Below are 22,373 nucleotides of genomic sequence, written 5' to 3'. Positions count from 1 at the left end.
CAGGTGCCTTCTATTAAGCCAGACAATAAAGAAATATGCAAAAAATATGAACAATGCCATTCCTCATTAAATTTTTAGAAAATATTTCCTATAAGAAGTATGGTAGATATGTTACCAGGTACTGGTTTCTCACTTTTAAAGGAATAACTAAGATTGGTCTTAGTTTAGTTTTTTTTCCTTCTCTTTTAGGACCGAACCTGCAGCATATGGAAGTTGCCATAGCAATGCCAGATCCCAGCCGTGGTCTGTAACCTACACCACATCTCACGCAACAGCAGATCCTCAACCCACTGATTGAGGCCAGGGATTGAACCCTCTGTCCAGCTCCACTGCTACTCTGCGGCTGACTGACAGATACCCTCACCCTGCACCACCCTGTCCATTGATTTTGGTGGTGAGTCACATTCACAAAGTCCCAAGTTCCTTTTCAAGATACTGAATCGAACCTATTACAGACTACAGAATCCTGAGAACCTGCACATCTTTCTGATCCAATATAAATCATGGTGAGGAGGTTCCCCAGGACAGGGTGCTGTTCTGCAGTAACGGGGGGGGGGGGGGGGGGGGGGGAGGCGCTGGCAGGGCTACGAGGGTACACCCTGAGAACGAGGGTACACCCTGAGAACGTTAATCACCAAGTGAAGAAAGGAGCCAGACACAAAGGCCACATACTGTATGATCCCACTTATACAGAATATCCAGAGCAGACACAGGGTAGACTGGAGGTTGCTTAAGGCGGTGGGGAGCCGCGAGTGACCCTAAGGAACAGAGGATTTCTTTGTGGGGAGGGGGGGCAGTGATTAGGACAGGATGCACCAGGCAACAAAGGGGTCGAAAGCCCTGCCTCTGGCCCTCTCCAATCACGCCTCACATCCCCAGAACTCAAATCCTAACACCACCCCTCCGGCCGGCCCGTAAGTAGCACTCGGCAGGCCGAGCCTCTCCTCCACCTCCAGAGCCCTACGCTCCAGTGGCATTCATCACTTTCTATCCTGCTCACGTGACCCATCTGGATGCTGCAGACTCTCCTAAAGCAAAGACACGTTATCACCTGCTCCATCTTTGTAAACCACCCCACCCTGTGCCCAAGGCAGTGATTTGAGACCAAGGGCAAGTGTGTCTGTCCTCTGCTGAGCCACTTTGGGAACCTTCTTCCTAGGTTTTTACACAAGAAAATACTTGGTTATTCTAAACAATCCTCTCCGAAGCCATCGGCTAGAAAGTAGAGCAACGACTGGTCGGCAGAACTCGCTGTGACACAGAAGCCCCGAGCACGTGTGGCCACCAGCCCCGGAACTGCAGACAGATGAGACAGAGGAGCTGAGCACTGCCTTAATCACTCCGTCCCCCGAGCCTCGGGTTTCTGGGCCTGTAGAGCAGAGGGCGCAGCAGTCCCTTCCTGCTCTAGAACACAACTGCACCACCAAGAGCCCTCTGAGACCCTACCCCACATGCAGCCAGTACTTGAAGAATAAAAGGTCTTAAGAAGTATAGGACTTAACTTCATCAACCCAGCCATAGTGTGTTAGCAGTATGCACTGCTGCTGTTTAAGCTGTGTATTATTATCCATCTCATGTTTTAAAACTCACTGTCAGGGAAAGAGGCCGGGAGAAGGTGTTCAGGACATGCCACCAAACACCACCAGACGGCCAAGCTGGAAGCTCAGGGAGCAGGGAGACAGGCTGGCCTCTGGGACCTCTTATGTCCTTAACCGCTGCCCAGGTGAGGAATCTGGGTTCTGGAGCCTCTGGTCCCGTTTTCCTTCCACCTTATGAAAGCTGATGTCTTAAGAAAGAACAGATGATTGAGGGAACAGGGAGGAGGCCAATGTGGTGGGTCAGGGCTTTGGGGACAGAGCAGGGTGCAGCCAGGTTTATGCCATCCGTCTGGCTCGGAGGAGCTATGGTTGCTCACGTGCAGAGGTGGGTGTGGGGGTGGAGTGATGGGAGGACCTGAGTTGGGGCAGCCTGTCCTTGTTTGGACGCACCTCAAGGTCTAACCCTGGAGCCCCACAGAACTGGATCCTCTGAGATGCAGTACACATGTGCACTGAGCCCTGGCTACCAAGGCTCGAGCCTTCTCAGTTTAAATCTCTCCATGTGCCCAGAGCCCCGAATGTTTGCTTTAGGGATGATTCATGTCAGTTCAGGATCACGTTACTGAGTACTTGAGTCTCAAAGGAGGGAGGCATCAACCTTCAAAACACGCCTGTTTTGCTGGTATCACCTTCTGCCATCATATGCCACTTGCTTAGGTGCTGGGTGGCCCCAGCTAATTTTGGCAGTGAGCTGTTTTCTAGACTGAGAAGCCCAACTGCAGCTTTGCCCTCTGGGTGGTGAGGTGAGGCCCACAGGAGAACAGCAGGGGGTTAATCACAAGGTGGTGACCACAACCTTACGACCAACAGTGCCGGCCTACTGGCTCTAGAATGAAGCACAAATTTCTGTGAAGCCAGATGGCTTGGGCTCAAATCCCACGTCTGACGCTGACCATGGGTAGGTTATTCCACTTGCTCAGTACCTTGCTCTGCTCTGCTATGAAATGGGAATGCTATTTCAGAGCGGTGGTAAGGCGTGCACACAAACACAGCCCTCCATCCAATGGCCTGGTCCAGGGAAGGTCAGCTGCCACACTCCAGCCTCTCTGCAGCTCTCTAGAGTTCGGGGCCAGCCACACTTCCTGGACACCACCTGCTACTTCTTACAACCTTCTTGGATCCTTGTTCGTTTCTGGTGGCTGCTGAACGAATTACCACAAGCTTACTGGCTTGAACGCACACTCATTCTTTTACAGTTTTGGAGGCCAGAAGCCCAAGATGGGCCTCACTGGGCTAAAATCAAGGTACCAGCAGGACTGGGGTTCTCCTTGGCTCCCCTCCCGTCTTCAAAGCCAGTGAGGTCCCCCTCACACCAGCCACTCCAGCCTCCCTCTTCCCCAGGTTAAGGCCCTGTGAGCACACTGGCCCCACCTGGATGTCTAGCAATCCTAACTTCATCACACCTGCAAGGCCCCTGCCGCGTAAGTAATACAGCCGCTGCTTCCGGGGCACCAGGACAGACATTTCTGTGGGTCATTATTCTGGGACCACAGATCCCATCCCTCTAGTCCTAGAGACCCAAAGACCCCAAGCCCACCGTGCTGTCCTTCACCTCCTGCCTCTGATCACACCACCCCTCCCTCTTTTCAAACTTAGCTGTGTCACGTCCTCTGCAAAGCCTCAGCTGATGCACCCCTTCCCCACCACAGGCCAGTCCCCGCCTTCCCCGGGGACACAGTCACCCCCAATGCTACATCATAGCCCTCCCCAGCACATCTGTATTTACCAAGGGCCTTCACTCCAACCAGGTGGTCAAGGGCAGGTGGCAGCTGGCACTGAACCTGCCCGTCGGGAGGGTCTCATAAATGTCTGTCTAACGGCTTAGGCTCTGCGAGTGCAGGAGTCAGAAGCAAAACCATTAGCCCTGGTTGCTCATGGAAATGTGGGTGGGGGTGGGGTGGGCAAAACCAAAAGGTGCCTTCACCGAGCCTGCAAGCAAGTGCCCTCTGAGGACCTAGTGAAACAGGAGCAAGCGTGGAGAGTTTTCAGCCATCTGTGACTTTTCTGCAAGGTCCCAATATGGGCCAGGCTGTGCGCTGTCCAACAGCAGGGTGTCACGTGTCACACGGGAACCCGCTACAGTAGATTTGAGGGTTAGCAGGTTAGCTGCAACCCAAGCCAATATAACCCAGAACCCCATTTCTTTCACTGCAACCTAAGTCAGATGTAAGTTTACCGGACGGAGGTAAAGCTGCCTACAGAAAACGTTTTGGGAAAATTGCTTTATGACGGCTCCCACTCCCAAGGGTACAGGGCTGCAGCACTGGAGTCACATGCACATTAGTATAACACACAGAAAATAACTCGGATAAACGTCATCCTCTAGGAGTAGCAGCGATGCCATCCATCCAGCAGGAAGTGGGTTTGTTTGTTACTTAAAAACTAGTCATGTGTGCTGTATTCTGTATTCCTTCCAAGTGTGCATGCAGGCTTTTAACATGGGGAACTGCTGTTCTACACAAAATTGTTTCGTTACCGTTGTGGAATGATAAAGTTACAAGAGCAACAGACTTTCTCTTTATTAATGGCCTATACACACTTTCAATGCACACGTACAGTTACTGCAATTCTATGTGCTTGTTCTAAGTAATAAACTGCTGAAATGTGACTTTCTTTAATAATAACCTGGGTCTGCATCTTGTACGTGTATTTTATTTCATTTTTCAATTTGTCTGCACTGCATTTCTACAGAAACAGTTTAGAAATTGTCCACAATGGACTGAAAATTAAAGAAAAAAACCTAGTTCTTTACCACAAATATATGAAGAAAGCCTGCTGTCCAGTATGCCCGGGAACTATTTATCCACAAGTTTCCAAGGCACTTATTTGAGCTTTTCCAGGACACATTGTATCTTTCCAACATCCAATGGGACACCAACGCTCCCAGAAACACCCTCTAGCCCAGAACCCTAGTGGATTGTTCAGGTGAACTCTGACCACTAACACTACCTGCTTTGAGGGACATGTGCTACATCTGTTCATCCAGTGTGGTGGCTGCCAGCCACGGGTGGCTACTGAACACTTGAGCCAGCCCTCTCAGGCAGGTTGGGTCTCAACAGGGAAACAGACTGTTCTCATCAGTACGAGCAGGAGAGCTAGAGCACTTCAGAGCAAGGAGGAATCCTCTGGCATAGACAGGTAGGCTATCACTCCGATCAGCAGAAACAGCCCCGTGTCCACCACTACCCTGTGGCTGTGTGTGTTGGGGGGCAGGGGTGCCCAAAGGCTGAGGCTCATAGACTTCACTCCACCAGCTAGTTCTGAGGGCATTCTGCAGGCTAGGCATTCCGGCCCCTCTGTTCTTCTTACAAGCTAAAGACAGACGAGGAAAAGGCTGAGAATCCTGGAGGGAAATTCTTATGTGTTCATCTAGGATGGTTATAAAACAGCAATAGGGATTGAAGAATGTTTTTCACCAATTCACACACAATTTGATTGAAGAAATTTCTCCTTCAAGCTGATAAACTACCAACTCCAAGAAGCAAGCACTTCAAAATGACCTACCCCCAAAAAACTGCCTCCCCAAAACTGTTTAAGAGGTGGAACTGGACTATCTCACCATGGAAACACACTAAGGAGCACTGTACAGCCATCATACAGAATCAACTAAGATCCCTGAAATGTAATTTATTCCCCAAAGTCATATTGATGAAATGTACCTGCAACTCTAGGCCAGTCCGCCTGGTCTGCTCCGCCTGTCCGCTAGAGCAAACACACATGGTTTTCCTGGGAAAAGCCCCCTCAGCTCTTTCTGAAAGTATCATGGGGCAGGGGGTAGCAGAAGGGAGCCAAGATATCAGACCACCCAGACAACAACTGTGGCCACACCCTGGGTGTGACCATGCTCTGCACTGCAGGTCACCCCAACAAGCTCCTACAACCCTTTCCCAAACCAGGGGCCTGTTGAACGACTTATTGCGAGAGCTAGACCTTCCCTGGTCAATATTCTGGGGGCTGGTATCTGACACAGGACACTGCCCTCCCAGTATCAGGAAACCAACCAGTCACTGGCACGGAATCACCCTTCTCTGCCAGGCAAGAAAATCCTGCAGAACCGCTGGGGTCATGCAGGGGACCCTCCTGCCTCACTTTTGAATTTTCAAAAGGTCCAAAAGAAGGAAAGTCCACCTGGAGACTCAAACACAGCACTCACATTTGCCAAGAAAAAGCTCCTGACGATTGGGTAACTTGGGCTCCTTGAAAGGACACCTGGGCATTCTGGAAAATAAAGACTATGGCCCCAGCTGGGCTGGACAACAGAGTGGGTGGGGGGAAGACCCCGCAGGTAGTGAACCCTAGTGCCCCCCAGCTGGCCTTCTCTTCCCAACCCCTGACAATGGTCCCACCCCTCAAGGTGCACCCTCTGTCCTTCTCCCTGGCTCTCGCTAGTCCACACTCTGCGTGTCACCATTCACTCTTGCCCAGGGCCATTTCTCTCCCTACATAACAAATTTTGTAACAACCAACTTTCAAGCTTCAATCACCAACGCCCAGGAGTAGGCCTGCCGCTCTTCAAGAGAATTTCAACCCATCTGACCTCTCATCAGCTGAGCCATATGTTAACTTACTACAAAAATGGCATAACCGGCTTTCTTGCATCTGCAGGACCCTTAAAACGCTGCTTCCTCAAACAAGCTCACCTTAGTTCAAAGTAAGTTTATGAAGCAGCTGACACATAACACTGAACTCTGTCACAGTACATGTCAAGAAATACCTTGTTACAACTAGGTCTCCAGAGTAAAATTCCTTTGCCTTGTAAATCAAGCACAAATACCCACAAAACCCCAGAAACAATAACGAGTTTTAAAATGCTCAAAAGAAGGAGGTCCTGCCATGGCACAGTGGGTTAAGGATCCAACTGCAGTGGTTTGGGTAGCTGTGGAGGCATCAGATCCCCAGCTCGACTAGGTGAGTTAAAAGGATCCGGCATTGCCACAGGTGCAGTGCAGGTCGCGGCTCAGGCTCAGATTCAATCCCTGGCCCAGTAACTTGCATATGCAGCGGGTGCAATCATAAATTAAAACAAAGATACTCAAAAGAAATCTTTAGTAAGGTCCATCAGTGCCCTCGTCTACACGACAAGCTTTTTACTGCAAAAGGATCAAAAACGCCACTTGAAGCAGCTTACGTTAAAAGCAGTAAAACTGAATTAGCAGCTATCAAGGCAATATTGGTTTATGGCTTTGGCATTCTCTTTCCACACCACCTTGCCAGCTAGCCATCTCCTGAGCTACTGTTTAGCCTCAGAATTGCTATTTCCTGAATGAGTGTCTCCCACAAATACATTTAACAAAAAAAGGAACATAAGAGGAGCATCTTCAGTCCAGCAGTCCAGCAAAGAGGAAGATGAGTGCACAGTGGAAGCGCTCAGGGCCAAGACATGGCTCTCACCCAAGTCAAGTGGCTGAAACCAGGAGAGACGTTTAGTGGAAAGGAAGCATCTGAATGGCTTCTGAACCACCTTCCTGGGTCTCTGTCCTGCCTGCATTCAAGAAGAACTGTCACCACCCGTGTAAGTACATGGCCCCAAAGCCAGAGTGTGTGTGTGTGTTTGTGGTGTGTGCTCAGAAGCAAAAGCTGGCTGAGGACCCCAATGCCTAGACTCGGCTCCCACCCATCTACCTGCATGTGTGAGGAAGGCGGCACACACCTGAGTCCTAAGTAGGGCAGTGATGAGGCAGCTGTGTGGGGTCCAGGAAGAGGGGAGGCAAAGACCAGTAAGACAGCTATTGCAAAGCTCCAGCATGAGGAAATAGGAGCCTCTTTTAGGGTGAGGGGTGGAAAACCAAAAGGGCTTGGTAACAGGATGTGGGATTTAGAGACAAGAATTCAGAGCCGACTCAAAAAGCCTGGAGGCTCGGTGACCTGGCTTCCCTGCTGCAAGCTGATTCTCAGCCTCACATGCATCACTCAATGCTCTAACGCGGGTACAAGAACAAGAATACTCTGGTCTGAGAAGGCCCTGGAGCTGCCCAAGCTTCAGTAAATCCACTGTCATGCATTACGTTGTTCTTAAAATATTATACTATTGACCTTAAATACCTATTTAGGCACATTAGGCCCAGGATTTCATAAATAATGTTGCTTAGACTAGGGCTGCTCAGTTTTCTTCCTAATTGACATTAGGCTATAAAAGCACGAAGGCCAACTGGCCCCACCTGTGTGGGCCATGTCCCTCCGGCAGGTGCCGCCCTTTCACCATCACAGCCCCACTGATCCAGGACCCGGTGCTGCCTGAGCCCAGCACTTCACACCCACTTTGGGTCTCCACCCTCACAACAACCTGGCAGGATGCGACTGACCTCCTTTGCGAGGATGCAGAAACTGAGGCACTGAGAGCTTAAGCAATGCGCATGAGGTCACAAAACAACGAAAAGGCAAAGTCCACCTTCAGATGCAGGCCTGGCACCAAGCCTGTCCTCTCCCACACTGCCCCACCCGGAGTTCTAATTCAATAGCTTCTTTCTCCCTTTCCACAAAACTGATTCCAAAAACAATAAAAATCCGGAGTTCCTGTTACGGCTCAGTGGTTAACGAATCCAACTAGGAACCATGAGGTGGTAGGTTCGATCCTTAGCCTCGCTCAGTGGGTTAAGGATCCCGAGTTGCTGTGGCTCTGGCATAGGCTGGCGGCTACAGCTCCGTTTCGACCCCTAGCCTGGGAAGCTCGTATGCATGCCCCAGGTGCAGCCCTAGAAAAGACAAAAAAAAAAAAAAAAAAGACCCAAAAAAAAAAATTAAAAATCCAAGATGAAGGTATACACTTTTTTCCAATGTGCTGTGATCATTTGTTTACGGGTAATCAAAATCAGCAGCCTGGAAGATTCGGGAGGGCGGATGCCTGTGAAGAGTAACTTCCAATTCCCTCAAAACCTGACAGCCTCCCATCAGAGTCAGATGTTTCTAGGTTTGGCCTAATTTCTCCTCTATTTCTTCTGGGTTCTCCAAGTTAATGTTTATATTGTAGCTCTGAAAAGTTCTCTTATTACCAACATGAGAGGAAAATCAATATTCTCGTATGACTTGATTTTGGTCTTGTTACGGTGCTATTCGAAAAGGAAACACGTTTTAGATAGAGTGTAGTTTGTGCGCGTGTGCAAGAGAACTCACTTTCCACTCCCAAACCTGCTTAAAGAGAAAAGTAACTTGAAACTCCATCTCCCCACATGAGTTGGAAAGAAAAAGAAATCCATCCCTGCTGCCCCCAAACAAAAAATACAGAAGTCACAGATCAATTCTTTTCAGAGACTCAAGACTGCTGATTTGCTCCCAGCTTGGTGTCCTGAGAGCAGTGGTCTGAGAGTTGTAAAAAAGTCAGACCAAACAGTCTCCATTAGCCTCAAAGAAAGACTCACTCTGACTGCTCACACGAGGGCAGAAGCCACACCAGGGGACAAACACCTGTGCAGGCAGCCTGTGCGGCAGAAGCAGGCCTCGGAAAACTGCCTCTTGATTGGGAGGGAGCTCAGCGCAGAGCAGACCACCAGCTCCCAAGTACAAGCCCCTCGGGCAGCCCCTGGGCCTGCACGGCCTCTCCCCTGAGTGAGACGGTGAATAAACCGCCAAGCAAAGCCATTCCTGCCCAGGCCCACTATTGCCACCGCCTCCACACCTGAGAATGTGCCACCGACAGCACACAGGCAGGAAGCACGTGGGCCCGACCCCATTGAACTGCCAACAAACGTACCCACCTCTTCCCTCTCTGCTCTTCACCCCGAATAACTTTCCTGAGGGCTCAAAACAAGACATTTTTAAAATAACTAATCCTGCGCTCTGTTATTCTCCGGCAGATAGGCAGGGGCAGCCCCTACAAAGCAGAGCAGGAGAGCAAACTGACCTGCTGAGAGGGAATAACCGCCGACCAAACCAGTCTCCCAGGCTCCTCCGAAACCACCCTGCCCAGAAGGGGCGGGCTAGATGCTCCTCTTGAGGAAGCCGCCCCTCCCCAAGCTGGTCAGAACCCTGACAGCTTCCAGCTGCTGAGTGGGGAGGATTCAGGGCGAACAGCAAACAGGTGCGAGTCACTCGCAGCGCCGGGCACGCAGGCCAACCAGAGCCGCCGGTCCCCAAAATCCCACCCTTCCTGCTCCGTAATAGGAAGGAGTCTTTCACTCTTTCTCATCTAAAATACAATATATGTCAACCTAGCAGCACATGCGAGGAGAGGGAAGGCTAGGAAAGGCTGAAAAGCTTGTAGACCGCCTAAGACTCGGGCAGCTTTTTAAACGGCACACCTGTGGGGGCTCGACTACAAGCCCTTCAAAGACATGGTAGCTTCTAGTTAAGGCCCATCCAAAAGAAACAAGACTTCAGTTTAAGGAATCATTAGTAATAAGCTACAATCTTTGCAATCCAGTTTGAGATGGCAGTAAATTTGCAGACTCATGACTTTATGGGTGACTTTCCAATGCCATTTTTGATATGAAAATAAAAAACTCCATGAGAAAAGAAACCAGTTGTGAACACATGCCCGGACTGAAAATTCTTCCCCCATTCAATCCTCTCTAGTCTTAAAAAAGTCCTTGAAACTTGTGGCCATGATTATTTCCCAAAGACCCAGTTCGGTGCCAGAAATGCACTCTGCGGAGAGGCCCGTGCTTATACTATCACTAGTGTTCAAAACCAGTGGCAGGACGACTTACATGGGACATGGCGTAGGCCAGCCTAGCGCTACTGGATTTTTGTCTTGATGAGTGGTATTTGAAAAGGAAACTGAAAAGCAGCCCTCTTTTGGCCTAAAGGAATATACAGAATACTCTCAGCACGTACTCCTTCAGCTAGTTGGTTTAATGGCATATGACAAAAGCTCCACCAAGTTACTGCCTCGCTGGGGCCAAGAGAAATAGACAGCCAGTTCTTGGCGTGAGCTTGGCTCTCCTGCCCCCCATTCCTCACCACTGTAAGGACAAGTGGGAAGTGCCTTCTGCAGGCACCTCCACTTTACCTCCTGCAATCGGGCAGGGCATCCCCCGCCCCCCCATTTTCATACTCATGGGAACACCAGTCAAAGTGTTCTTGCCAACCAGGGTGCAGCGCCCCGCACGTGTAGCCACCCCAAAGGACAAATGCTGCTTTACCTGAGCTTCCTTAGCGCCCCACACACTTACGCAACCCAAGATCTCTTGCTCAAAGCAGAACAGGAACATTCAACGCCCCATTCACCCAGGTGTCCCCTTTTAACTCCTGCCTGTCGGCCCTCCTAGAAATGGGTAAAAATTCTCTTTTAAGGCTCCCTAGACTTTGCCCTTTGAAATACGTGGGGCCATGACAAACAGATGCCTTCCAGTGACCACCTCTGCTTGAGCCTGTAAGCCCAAGACCCTTTCCTATCCAGGGCCTCTACATCAAACCTTCATTACCAAGACCTAGTATCTCAAAAGTGCGGTACCCTGGAAAGCTGCTGGCACAGGGGCAGAAAATTAAAAGTTACCTTCGGAGTCGAGCTGAATTCGGATATAGGTAGTTGGGGGGAGGGGAGCTTTCACGTAGTTTCAAACCCACACCTGGCCCGAGGCTGACTGCACCAACAGCCAGGTACCAAACTCCCTGAAAAACAGGTAACTCTGAAACGAAGAGCGCCTGGCTCAGAACTCTGGGCCCGTCGGGAGGCTGACAACATCCGCGTCCCTTGCAGGTGTTTCAAAATGAAGCCCAACGCTAGCAAGTGCTGTTACAGAGCGATCGACCCGGGAACCGCTTCGAAGCCCCGGGGGGCTCTCCGGGGGAGCGCACGGGAGCAGGTGGGGGCGAGGCCCGAGCCCAGGGAGGTTTCCAGGGCCCCGACCCTCCCGGCCAGAGCCAGGCCCCCGCGACGTCCCGTCAGTGGCACGGTCCCCGGAACCCGGTTCCCGACCCCGGCGCGCGGCGGCCGCCAGCAGCCCCCAAAGCCCTGCGTCCCTCCGCGGCCGGAGCGCCCTCATTTACAACTCTGGGCTCTGGGCGCTTTGTGCCGGCGAGGCCGCCCGGGTCCCGCGGGCCGGACAATGCGCCAGGCGGGGGGCCGGCGGCCGCCCCCCGCCCGCGGCCCCGGCATGACGGTGCAGCCTCGCCCCGGCCGGGCCGACCGGGTCGGGACGGCCAGGCCGAGGCCCGCGGCCGCCCGGGGCCTGGTTAAAGATGGCGAGCCCCTCGCGTGGCTCCTGCGGCTCCCCCCGGCTACAATGGAAGGCGCTCCCGGCCCCGCCGCGGCCAGCCCGCGGGGCTCACCTTCCATCTCCATGTCCTCGGGCTCGCTGAGCTGCTGCTCGCCCGCTTTCTGCTGCTGCTGCTGCTGTTGCTGGTGGTTCATGTCGGCCGCGGCCTGGGCCTCGCCTGCGGCCGGGAGCCCGGGCTGCGGGCCCGGCGGGCGGGCGGCGGCGGCGAGCCGGGGCGGCGGCGGCGGCGGCGGCGGCGGGGCGGCCTCCTCCTCCTCCTCCCGCGCGTCGTCGGCAGCGGCGGCCCCGGGGCGGCCCGCGGCGGGCGGCGGCGGCAGGGAGACGCGCACGTACTTGCTCGCGATTCGCCCAATCTCGGCGCCGAGGCGGGCGGGCGGCCGGCGGGCCTGGCCGGGCGGCCTCCTCGCTCGCTGCGGCCGCCGCCGCCGCCGCCGCCGCCGCGGGGCCCGCCTCCCGCCGCCGGGGCCGGGGCTGCGGGGCCGCGGGCCGGCCGGGGGCGGAGGGCGGCCGGGCGGGGGCCGCGGAGTCAGCCCCGCCTCGGGCCGGGCGCGGCGGGCGAGAGGCCTGGCCGGCCGCGGCGGGCCTGCGGGGCCTGGGGCTGGCGGGAGCGGCGGCGGCGCGGGCGGGCGACGGACCAGCCGCGCTCGGGGCTCTGCGGCCTCCGCCTCCTCGGCGTCGTCGTCGGGACTCCGGCAGCGGACGCGGCGCCCGGCGGCTCGACTCGGCTCGCTCTCAAAATGGCGGCGGCGTGAAATGTCACATCCGCATGGGGGGCCCGAGAGCGAGCGAGCGAGCGAGCGAGGAGAGCGGGCGGGCGGCGCAGGGAGCGGGCGGGCGAGCTCCGAGCTGGAGGGCGGAGCGGGAGCGGGAGGGCGGAGCGGGGAGGCGGTGCAGGGAGCGGCCCGCCCGCCGCCGCCGCCTGGGCCCGCCCGCCCGCCGGCCCGCCTGCCCCGGCCCGCAGCGCCGCGCCCCCCGCGCCCCCCGCGCCCCGCGCCGCCCGGCCCGTCTCGGCCTCTCGCCGGGCGCCCGCCCTCGGTGCCCGCCCCGAGCCTCGCGGCGCGGCCGGGCCCGGTGCGCTCCGATGTGGGCGACGGGTCCCCCAGCCCTCGGGGGGCGAGTGGCCCAGCATCTGCCCCGCCCGGGCATCTGGTCACCCGGAAAGCCCGCGCGAGTGGCCGTCGGGGCAGGGCCCGAAACCCTGCCCCGCAGCCGTGTGACCCAGGGCAGGTAGCTGATACCGCCCGGCGCCTCTTTAGAAGAGGGCCCGGGTAGGAGCGAGCGGTCAGCACCGATCAGCACTCGCTGGCACTCCTACCATTTACCCCCGTTAACCGGCCTGCAACTTACTCACCCTGCACCTCTCGTGGGAGCACTTTTCTCACTATTGCCCAAACCAGAAACCAGATTGGTTTTAGTCCCTCAAAACCAAACTAAAAAGTTCTTCATGTGGCATTCATTGATTCCCTTTCTATCAGCCCGTCCTGGCTAAGACCGTTCACCCAGGGCCTCCTTCATTCTGTCCTGTCTCTTGTGATCCTTGAGACACTGGTGACTAGGGTCTCAACATTCTGAGGATAACCAAGGAAGTGTGGATGGAGAAGAGAATAGAGGAAAAGCACATGCACCTACATATCGGTACCTCTGAGTGACCTTAACTGACCAGGAAATCGTGATTCCTGTCCCACTTTCCATCTCCCGTCTCTCATCCTTGAATCTTTCTCCAGTTTATGCACTGCCCATCTCCCTAGCCACGAAAGAATGTTTTGTTCACTGTGGTATCCCAAATGCCTGGTGCATAGCAAGTACTCAATACATATTTGTGGAAGGAACACAGGATTCAAATGTGGCTAGAGTAGAACCCCACCCCCACCCCCCAAGCATTTCATAGACTTGAACTGGTTTCCCACCAGTGCATTTCTTCCTAGACCAAAGCAGTGGGCAAACTGAGAGAGAAGGAGTTTTTTCCCCAGGAACCAGTCAATCCCAGCCCCTGGGTCACCCCCAGATTCTGAAGAGGCGTTGTTATTCACCCAGATTCTCACAAATGCTAATGAACAGTTCTCAGATGCAAAGGAATCCTTCTCTCCACCTCTAGAGACTTGGGGGAGGGCAAGGACTGCTCTGGCAGAGGAAAGGGTGGCAGGCAGTGATAAACGTGCCTATCACGTTCCACACTGGCCAACCTTATCTTGCTGGGTTCAAAACCAACCCAGGGATTAGTAAAAAGAACACCTTGCATGATGGATACATTAAATGTGGTATCCCCATCCAAGAAGATACTGTTTGGCAATAAAGAAGAATGGATGGGAGTTCCCATCATGGCGCAGTGGAAATAAATCCTACTAGGAACCATGAGGTTTCGGGTTCCATCCTGGTCACAGACCAGGCTCAGATCTGATGTGGCTGTGGCGTAGTGGGCCGGCAGCTGTAGCTCTGATTAGATCCCTAGCCTGGGAACCTTCATATGCCTTGGGTGTGGCCTGAAAAAGCAAAAAAAAAAAAAAAAAAGACTGGATGAAGCCTGAAAACAGGCCAGCTGGGTGAAAGAAGCCAGACAGAAAAGACCTTCTACATGATTCCAATTACATGAAATGTACAGAGCAGAAAAATCAATCTATAGAGATGGAAGGGATGAAAATATCCTAAATCTGACTCTGATGATGGTTGCACAACTTGGCAGATATACTAAAAACTATTTAATTGTTCACTTTATTTATTTTTCGTCTTTTTGCCTTTTCTAGGGCTGCTCCTGCAGCACATGGAGATTCACAGTCTAGGGGGCTAATCGGAACTGTAGCCGCCGGCCTACGCCACAGCCACAGCAACTCAAGATCCAAGCTGCATCTGGGACCTACACCACAGCTCACGGCAGTGCCGGATCCTTAGCCCACTGAGCAAGGCCAGGGATCGAACCTGCAACCTCGTGGATCCTAGTCGTGTTCGTTAACCACTGTGCCACACGGGAACTCCTTGAATTGCTCACTTTAAATGGTAAAGGATATGGTATGAGAGTCAGATCACAATAAATCTAATTTAGAAAGAGTATCTTGCAAAAGATGAGAATGAGTGAGGAAGACCAGACTGGAAGCTGCTCATAGTCTACACAAGAGATGGAGACGGACTGGGCTGGAGCTGGAGGCAGGGGGGCGTCGGGGAGCAGGTAGAGATGGAGAAATGTTGGCAGGTCAAACTGGTTGGAGTTGGGTGGGAGGGAGAAGAGGAGAATCAAACAGCATTCTTAGATTTCTGGATTGAGCAACTGGGTGAATGATGGGTGATGCCAATTACTAACATGGGGAGAGAAGTCTGAGGGAGCAAAAGGTTTGGAAGTAAAATTAAGAGTAAGGTTTTGGAGGAGTTCAATCCCTGGCCTTGCTCAGTGAGTTAAGGATCTGGCATTGCCGCCGTGAGCTGTGATGTAGCTTGCACACGCAGCTACAATCCTGCATTGCTGTGGCTGTGGTATAAGCCAGCGGCCAAATCTCTGATTGGACCCCTAGCCTGGGAATCTCCACATGCTGCGGGTATGGCCCTAAAAGACAAAAAAAAAAAAAAAGTGTAAGGTTTTTGTTGGAGTTCCCTGGTGGTTCAACAGGTTAAGGACCTGGCATTGTCACTGCTGTGGCATGTGTTTGCTCCCTGGCCTGAGAATTTCTGCATGCCACAGGTGCAGCCAGCCAAAAAAAAAAAAAAAAAAAAAAAAAAGAGTAAGGTTTTTTTGGCTTTGTTTTGGGGAGTTGGGAGATGGTATTGGGCTTATTGTATGTTTGTTTGCTGCTTTGGCTATATTACAATGAGATGCCTTTGAGACATTATCCATATGGAGCTAGCAAGGTGTTAGTTCAGCAGGAATCTGGGCTGGAGGGAGAGGTGTATGGAGATGATATTAGAGCCTGGAGGCCACTTAGGGAGGTGGTGATAGAGCAGATGTGGGCCATATTCAGAGGTTGATACAAAGAGGGACCAGCAAAGCAGACTCTCTCAGATTGGGCCCTCACCCTCACTCAGTCATTCCAATCCCAGACCCTGCTTTACTTTTTTTCTTTTTTTTGTCTTTTCTACGGCCATACCCGCAGCATATGGAGGTTCCCAGGCTAGGGGTTGAATCGGAGTTGTAGCTGCTTGCCTACACCACAGCCACAGCAATACGGGATCCGGGCTGCGTCTGCAACCTACACCACAGCTCACGGCAACGCTGGATCCTTAACCCACCGAGCACGGCCAGGGATCAAAGCCGCAACCTCATGGTTCCTAGTCGGATTCATTAACCACTGAGCCACTAAGGGAACTTCCTGTTTTACATTTGTCTGGTACTTACCAGCATTGGGATTAACTGCAATTATCTGTTTTCACAGTGTGGTATGCAGGTTTCTACAAGGGTCCCTGTGACCTTTAACCTTGATGATACTCCTATGACTGTGTTCTATTACACTGATGAGATTAAGGTTGCTAATCAGTTGCATTTAGAGAGCCCATCCAGTTTGGTCCAACCTAATCATATTGGCCCTTTAATAGCAGAGTTTGCTCTGGTACCAGAAGAGGAAGGCAGAGACGTGAGATGAGAGGAGGTTCTCCGGTAGTAAGATGGAAGCGGTCTCATGGAAGGACCTGCATGGAGTAGCCTCTGCCAACTAAGGGACCAGCCACTGGCCTGAAAACAGGGACCTTGGAACCAAATACCTCCAACAACCTGAATGAAGTGATCTTTCCCCAAAAGCTGTCAGAGAGCCCTTGGCTTTGGCCTTGTGGAAGCCAAGAAGAGACCCCGGAGTTCCCGTCGTGGCGCAGTGGTTAACGAATCTGACTAGGACCCATGAGGTTGCGGGTTCGGTCCCTGCCCTTGCTCAGTGGGTTAACGATCCGGCGTTGCCGTGAGCTGTGGTGTAGGTTGCAGACGTGGCTCGGATCCCGCGTTGCTGTGGCTCTGGCGTAGGCCGGTGGCTACAGCTCCGATTCAACCCCTAGCCTGGGAACCTCTATATGCCGCGGGAGCGGCCCAAGAAATAGCAACAATAACAACAACAACAACAAAAGACAAAAGACAAAAAAAAAAAAAGAGACCCCACTGCTCTCTCTCTCCCACCAACTGGCCCGCCCTTCTGATCTACGAAACTCCGAGATCTTATGTGGGTGCTGTTCTCCACCGCTAAGTTTGTGGTAACTTACTGCACAGCAGTAAAAGATGAACATGCATAATTAATCTGCCTCCTCCTAGGAGCATCTCGATGGGAGAAACTGTTTCACAGCTCTGTCCTCAGCCCTGGCACATAGCTGATGCTCAGTCATCTCAACTGATGCTTACTATCTGCTTTCAAGGAGCTGGGGGCTGTCTGTCTGGGATACCAAGGTGGGAAAGACAGTGCCGACTTGCTTTCAAGGCTTCTCAGGTGGATTTTCGTAGGGATTCAGTGATGCCACCTTCTTGGCTCTTTTCTTGCCTTGCTCATCTTTCACGGAGGAGTGGATGGCAGCTTGAGGGAGAGTGTATTCCTAGGCTACCATGGCTACTAGAAAAGCAAGACCAGTGCCCTTTGAGACCTACCCAGACTCAGTGATTCCAGAGGGCTGTGCTAGTCTGTTCTTTTCTTTCCCCTGGTGGAATGACGTCTGAGTTAGCTATAAAGCCCATTTGCACGCAGAAAGCATACTGGTAGAGGAACTCTGCCGAAGAACCGCATCGACTCAGTAATGCCTGCTTGCTGGGAGCTTTAATGCCAAGATGCCTCAAAGGATCTGTTTGGAGAGCTCCAAAGGGCAAGAGGATTGAGGACACCATTTCTGTTCACTGCCAGTTTTTAAAAATTTCACAACCCCTACCCTGGTTCAGGAACCAGGGACCGGAGGAAGAGTCAGAAAACTGGGGAGACAGGAACCACTGGACCAGCTGCCTTGTCATTAGGCAGAGCCAAGTGCAGGGAGGGGCCGCCCTATCATTACTCTCTGAGCAAAACATATTTTGCTGCTTCCAGGGCCCATGCCATGACTCGGCATAAACAGCTGGTTGGCTTTTCTTCTTGAGAACCAAAGTATTTAAATATCTGGAAGCTCCAATGGTCAGGGTCTAAAATAATTGGAGAGAAGTGTCAGAGAAGACATGGGAATAACAGGCACTTTTTCTTTTCCTTCAGGGTAACTAAGTTATACTCCGTACCTGGAAAGATGACGTAAGCCTCCAACCACAAGGTTAGTGAGGATGTGGGCTTAGAGATAAGGCATTTGGCTAAGGTCGTGCAGCTGCAAGCAGTTTAAGAGGTCAAGGGACTTTAGGATGCAGACCCAGCTGGTCTAGGTTCCACAGGGGCTCCTGCAAACTTGAACTTGAGAAATTCATTTCACCTCTCTGAATTCAAGCATTTTTGGTTTTTTGGGTTTTTTTTTTTTTGGTCACACCCATGGCATGGGGAAATTCCTGGGCCAGGGATCAAATCCATGCCACAGCAGAGGCAGAAGCTGCTGCAGTGACAATGCCAGATCCTTAACTGGCTGTTCCACAAGGGAACTCCTGAATTCAAGGTTCTTAGGGAAATGGGGAGGGTGGTTTCTACCTAAAGGGGCTGGTACGGAAACCAAAAGAAAAAACTGAGACCACTCCACCCGAAGCTCCTGAGAGGGTTCTTGTAAGAGGCAAGGGTGAGCAAGACAAGACCTCAGCCCCGCAACCCTTCATGACCCACCATCCTCTCATTCAAAACTGTCTGTAGGCTGAGTACCAACTATGTGCCAGGGACAGACTGCCTGAGGTTAAACGAATGCCAAAAATGACCTGGGGGGGAGGTGGCTAATGAAGTCACGTGGCTAACATTCTTCTGGGGCATGAGTCAGCAAAACAGTAATACCCTTAAAGCCAGCTCTTTTCAGGAATGAGTTGGCCAGGTGAGCTGTAGATACTGGGGTCTCTTTACTTTTTTATTTTTTATTTATTTAGTCTTTTTAGGGCTGCACCCGAGGCATATGGAGGTTCCCAAGCTAGGGGTCAAAGAAGACCTGTAGCTGCTGGCTTACGTCACAACCACAGCAACATGGGATCCGAGCCTCGTCTGTGACCTACACCACAGCTCACAGCTACGCAGGAGCCTTAACCCACTAAGCAAAACCAGGGATCGAACCTGCATCCTCAATGGATGCTAGTCAGGTTCCTTTCCACTGAGCCATGATGGGAACTCCACCTTTTTAATATACTTATTTTTACTTTTTTTTTTTTTTTTTTTTTTAAGGGCTGCACCAGAGGCTTACGGAGGTTCCCAGGCTTGGGGTCAAATCAGAGCTGCAGCTGCCTGCCTACACCACAGCCACAGCAATGCAGGATCTGAGCCACGTCTGCGACCTACACTGTAGCTTGCTGAAATGCTGGATCCTTAACCCACTGAGCGAGGCCAGGGATCAAACCTGGGTCTTTATGTGGAGTTCCAGTTGTGGCTCAGTGGTTAATGAATCTGACTCGGAGCCATGAGGGTTTGGGTTCGATCCCTGGCCTCGCTCAGTGGGTTAAGGATCTGGCGTTGCCATGAGCTGTGGTGTGGGTCACAGATGCGGCTCGGATCCCGCGTTGCTGTGGCTCTGGCATAGGCTGGTGGCTACAGCTCTGATTCGACCCCTAGCCTGGGAACCTCCATATGCCACACGAGTGGCCCAAGAAATGGCAAAAAAGACAAAAAAAAAAAAAAAAAAAAAAAAAAAAACTAAACAAAAAAAACCTGGGTCCTCATGGATCCTAGTCAGATTCGTTTCCACTGAACCACCATGGGAACTCCTTATTTACCTCTTTTTTGGAAAAAAAAAAATAAGCTCACAAAAGATGCTTTGGGGATACAATGAACTTATTTGCAGAACAGAAACTAACTCATAGACTTGAAAAACTTATGGCTACCAAAGGGGACAGGTTGGGGTAGAGAGGGGTAGACTGGGGGTTGGGGATGGAAATGTTGTAAAATTGTGATGGTGGTTGTACAACTATAAATATAATAAAATTCATTGAGGAGTTCCCATCGTGGTGCAGTGGTTAAGGAATCCGACTAGGAACCATGAGGTTGCAGGTTCAATCCCTGGCCTTGCTCAGTGGGTTAAGGATTTGGTGTTGCCATGAGCTATGGTGTAGGTTGCAGAAGTAGCTCGGATCCCGCATTGCTGTGGCTCTGGTGTAGGCTGGTGGCTACAGCTCTGACTCGACCCCTAGCCTGGGAACCTCCATATGCTGCGGGAGCGGCCCAAGAAATGGCAAAAAGACAAAAAAAAAAAAAAAAAAAATTTTAATTAATAAAATAAAATTCATTGAGTTAAAGAAAAAAAGATGCTTTAGTAGTGACTGGCTTGCCTCAAAGTCTAAAAACAAAGATGCAGTGATGAGAAGCAGGGTACATGGGCACCTTCTTTTGCTGTTTTTGTTTGTTTTTTAGGAAAATTAGTCAAACCATTACTACCCCTCTTGGTCAGACCCCCTTAAAAGGGTAAGAATATGGAATAATGGGATATAAATATATATATATATATTTTGTCTTTTGTCTTTTTTGGGGGGGGGCGCATCCCATGGCATATGGAGGTTCCCAGGCTAGGGGTCCAATCGGAGCTGTAGCCCCTGGCCTACGCCAGAGCCACAGCAACACCAGATTCAAGCTGCATCTGCGACCAACACCACAGCTCACGGCAACACTGAATCCTTAACCAGGCCAGGGATCGAACCCGCAACCTCATGATACCTAGTCAGATTGTTTCCACTATGCCACGACGGGAACTCCAGGAACCATCCTTTAAAAGGCAAACAACTCTATTTTGATTTAGCCAATATTCGCCTAGAAGTTTGCCACTTGAGTTTACATTCTTGACAGAATTTCCTTAGCACAAAGAAGTAACTCCTCAAAGAGCCAAGTAATGTGCTTTATGCTTGAGTATCTTATTAATCCCCACAACCAGGTAAGAACAATAGTAATTGCTCATGTTTATCAAGTGCTTCTCTGGGCCAGGCACCGGTCCAAGGCTTACTCATTCATTTAATCCCTTCAACCACTCTTTGAAATAAAACTGTCATGAGCCCCTCTCTGCAGGAGAGAAAACTAAGGCACAAAGAAGGAAGGTGCTTAGTCTCAGAGGTCAGAAAAAGCAAGGGGAGGGTCTCTTTCTTTTTTGGCCATACTGGTGGCATATGGAAGCTCCTAGGCCAGAGATTGAATCTAAGTTGCAGTTGCAACCTCCACCACCACTGCAGCAACACTGGATCCTTAAGCCACTGCACCGCAGTGGGAACTCCAAGGGTTTCTTTTTTTAATTTTAGGGCTGTACCCAGGGCATATGGGTTCCCAGGCTAGGGGTGGAATCATACCTGCAGCTGCCAGCCTATGCCACAGCCACAGCAACACAGGATCTGCGACCTACCCCACAGCTTGTGGCAACACCAGATCCTAAACCCACTGAGTGAGGTGAGGGATTGAACCTGCATCCTCATGGATACTAGCTGGGTTTGTAACCCACTGAGCCACAATGAGAACTCCTCCAAGGGTTTCTTAATGTAGGTTAAACACAGACTTGCCATGGGAGTGGCCCAGCTTTGTCCCTCACGTGGATGGACCCAACAGGATTGAAAACAAGGTCTCAAACAAAAACTTGTGCATAGTGCTCGCTTCGGCAGCACACATACTAAAATTGGAACGATACAGAGAAGATTAGCATGGCCCCTGCGCAAGGATGACACGCAAATTCGTGAAGCGTTCCATATTTTTATAAAAAAAAAAACAACAACTTGTGCATAGATGTTTATAGCGAAAAAACGAAACAACCCAAATGTCCACAGACAGATGTTTAACAAAAGGCCAAATATCTACAGTGGAATATAACTCAGTCATTAAAAAGGAGGAAGTATTAATACCGGATATGCCACAAATACACCTTGAACACATGCTGAGTGAGAGAAGTGAGCCACAAAAGACCACATGTATGATTCCACTTGTATGAAATACCTGGAATGGACAAATCTAGAGTTAGAAAAGAGATTAGTGGTTGCCAAGGACTGGGTATGGGGTGAGTAGAGGGAGTGGCTACTTAATGGATATGGGGTTTTGGGGGGTGGGGTAATGAAAATGTTCTAGAAATAGTGGTGATGACTGAACATCATGATGAACAGATGAAATGTCATTACTGGTCAACTTTATACTGTGTAATTTACCATAATAAAAAAATAAAGAGAAGTTCCCGCTGTGGCACAACGAGATCAGCAGCGTCTGAGGAACCCTGGGAGGCCGGTTCCATCCCTGGTCTCGCACAGTGGGTTAAGGCATTGCTATAGCTGCGGCTTAGGTCCAAACTATGGCTCAGATCTGATCCCTGGCCTGGGAACTCCATATGCCTCGGGGCAGCCAAAAATATGTAAGTAAATGATGATTTGAACTAAGGTATCTTCTCATTCCATACCATATGCCACTAACCATCATGCCCCACTGTACATTCTGGTGCAAGGCAGTCTAAGTCTCACTTTATTTATTTATTTATTTATTTATTTATTTATTTATTTATTTTTTGCTATTTCTTGGGCCACTTCCACGGCATATGGAGGTTCCCAGGCTAGGGGTCGAGTCAGAGCTGTAGCCACCAGCCTACACCAGAGCCACAGCAACACGGGATCCGAGCCGCGTCT

The 22,373-nt window shown here is 51.4% G+C and overlaps 1 protein-coding gene and 1 non-coding gene across 3 annotated transcripts in view; one reads left to right on the top strand and one right to left on the bottom strand.

Moving 5' to 3' along the window:
- USP7 (ubiquitin specific peptidase 7) overlaps positions 1-11,970 on the bottom strand; it is a 55,814-nt gene extending 43,844 nt beyond the window's left edge. The window contains 1 exon segment of one of the 2 annotated variants that reach the window (NM_001135680.1): positions 11,805-11,970. In NM_001135680.1, the coding sequence (NP_001129152.1) occupies positions 11,805-11,886 (82 nt within the window). In that variant the 5' untranslated portion in view covers positions 11,887-11,970. 2 annotated transcript variants of the gene reach the window in all.
- A 9,385-nt stretch (positions 11,971-21,355) lies between these two features.
- On the top strand, positions 21,356-21,462 carry LOC146404553 (U6 spliceosomal RNA). The gene has a single exon (XR_014842685.1). It is a non-coding gene; the product is annotated as a U6 spliceosomal RNA (small nuclear RNA).
- Positions 21,463-22,373: the final 911 nt, after the last annotated feature.

The sequence above is a fragment of the Sus scrofa genome, chromosome 3 (assembly GCF_054392235.1).
Source record: "Sus scrofa isolate SSC_HxYL_T2T_F1_AM1 chromosome 3, Sscrofa_HxYL_maternal_Yorkshire_Landrace_v2.0, whole genome shotgun sequence".
Lineage (NCBI taxonomy): Eukaryota > Metazoa > Chordata > Mammalia > Artiodactyla > Suidae > Sus > Sus scrofa.
This window is presented reverse-complemented; position numbering and strand designations above follow the sequence as displayed.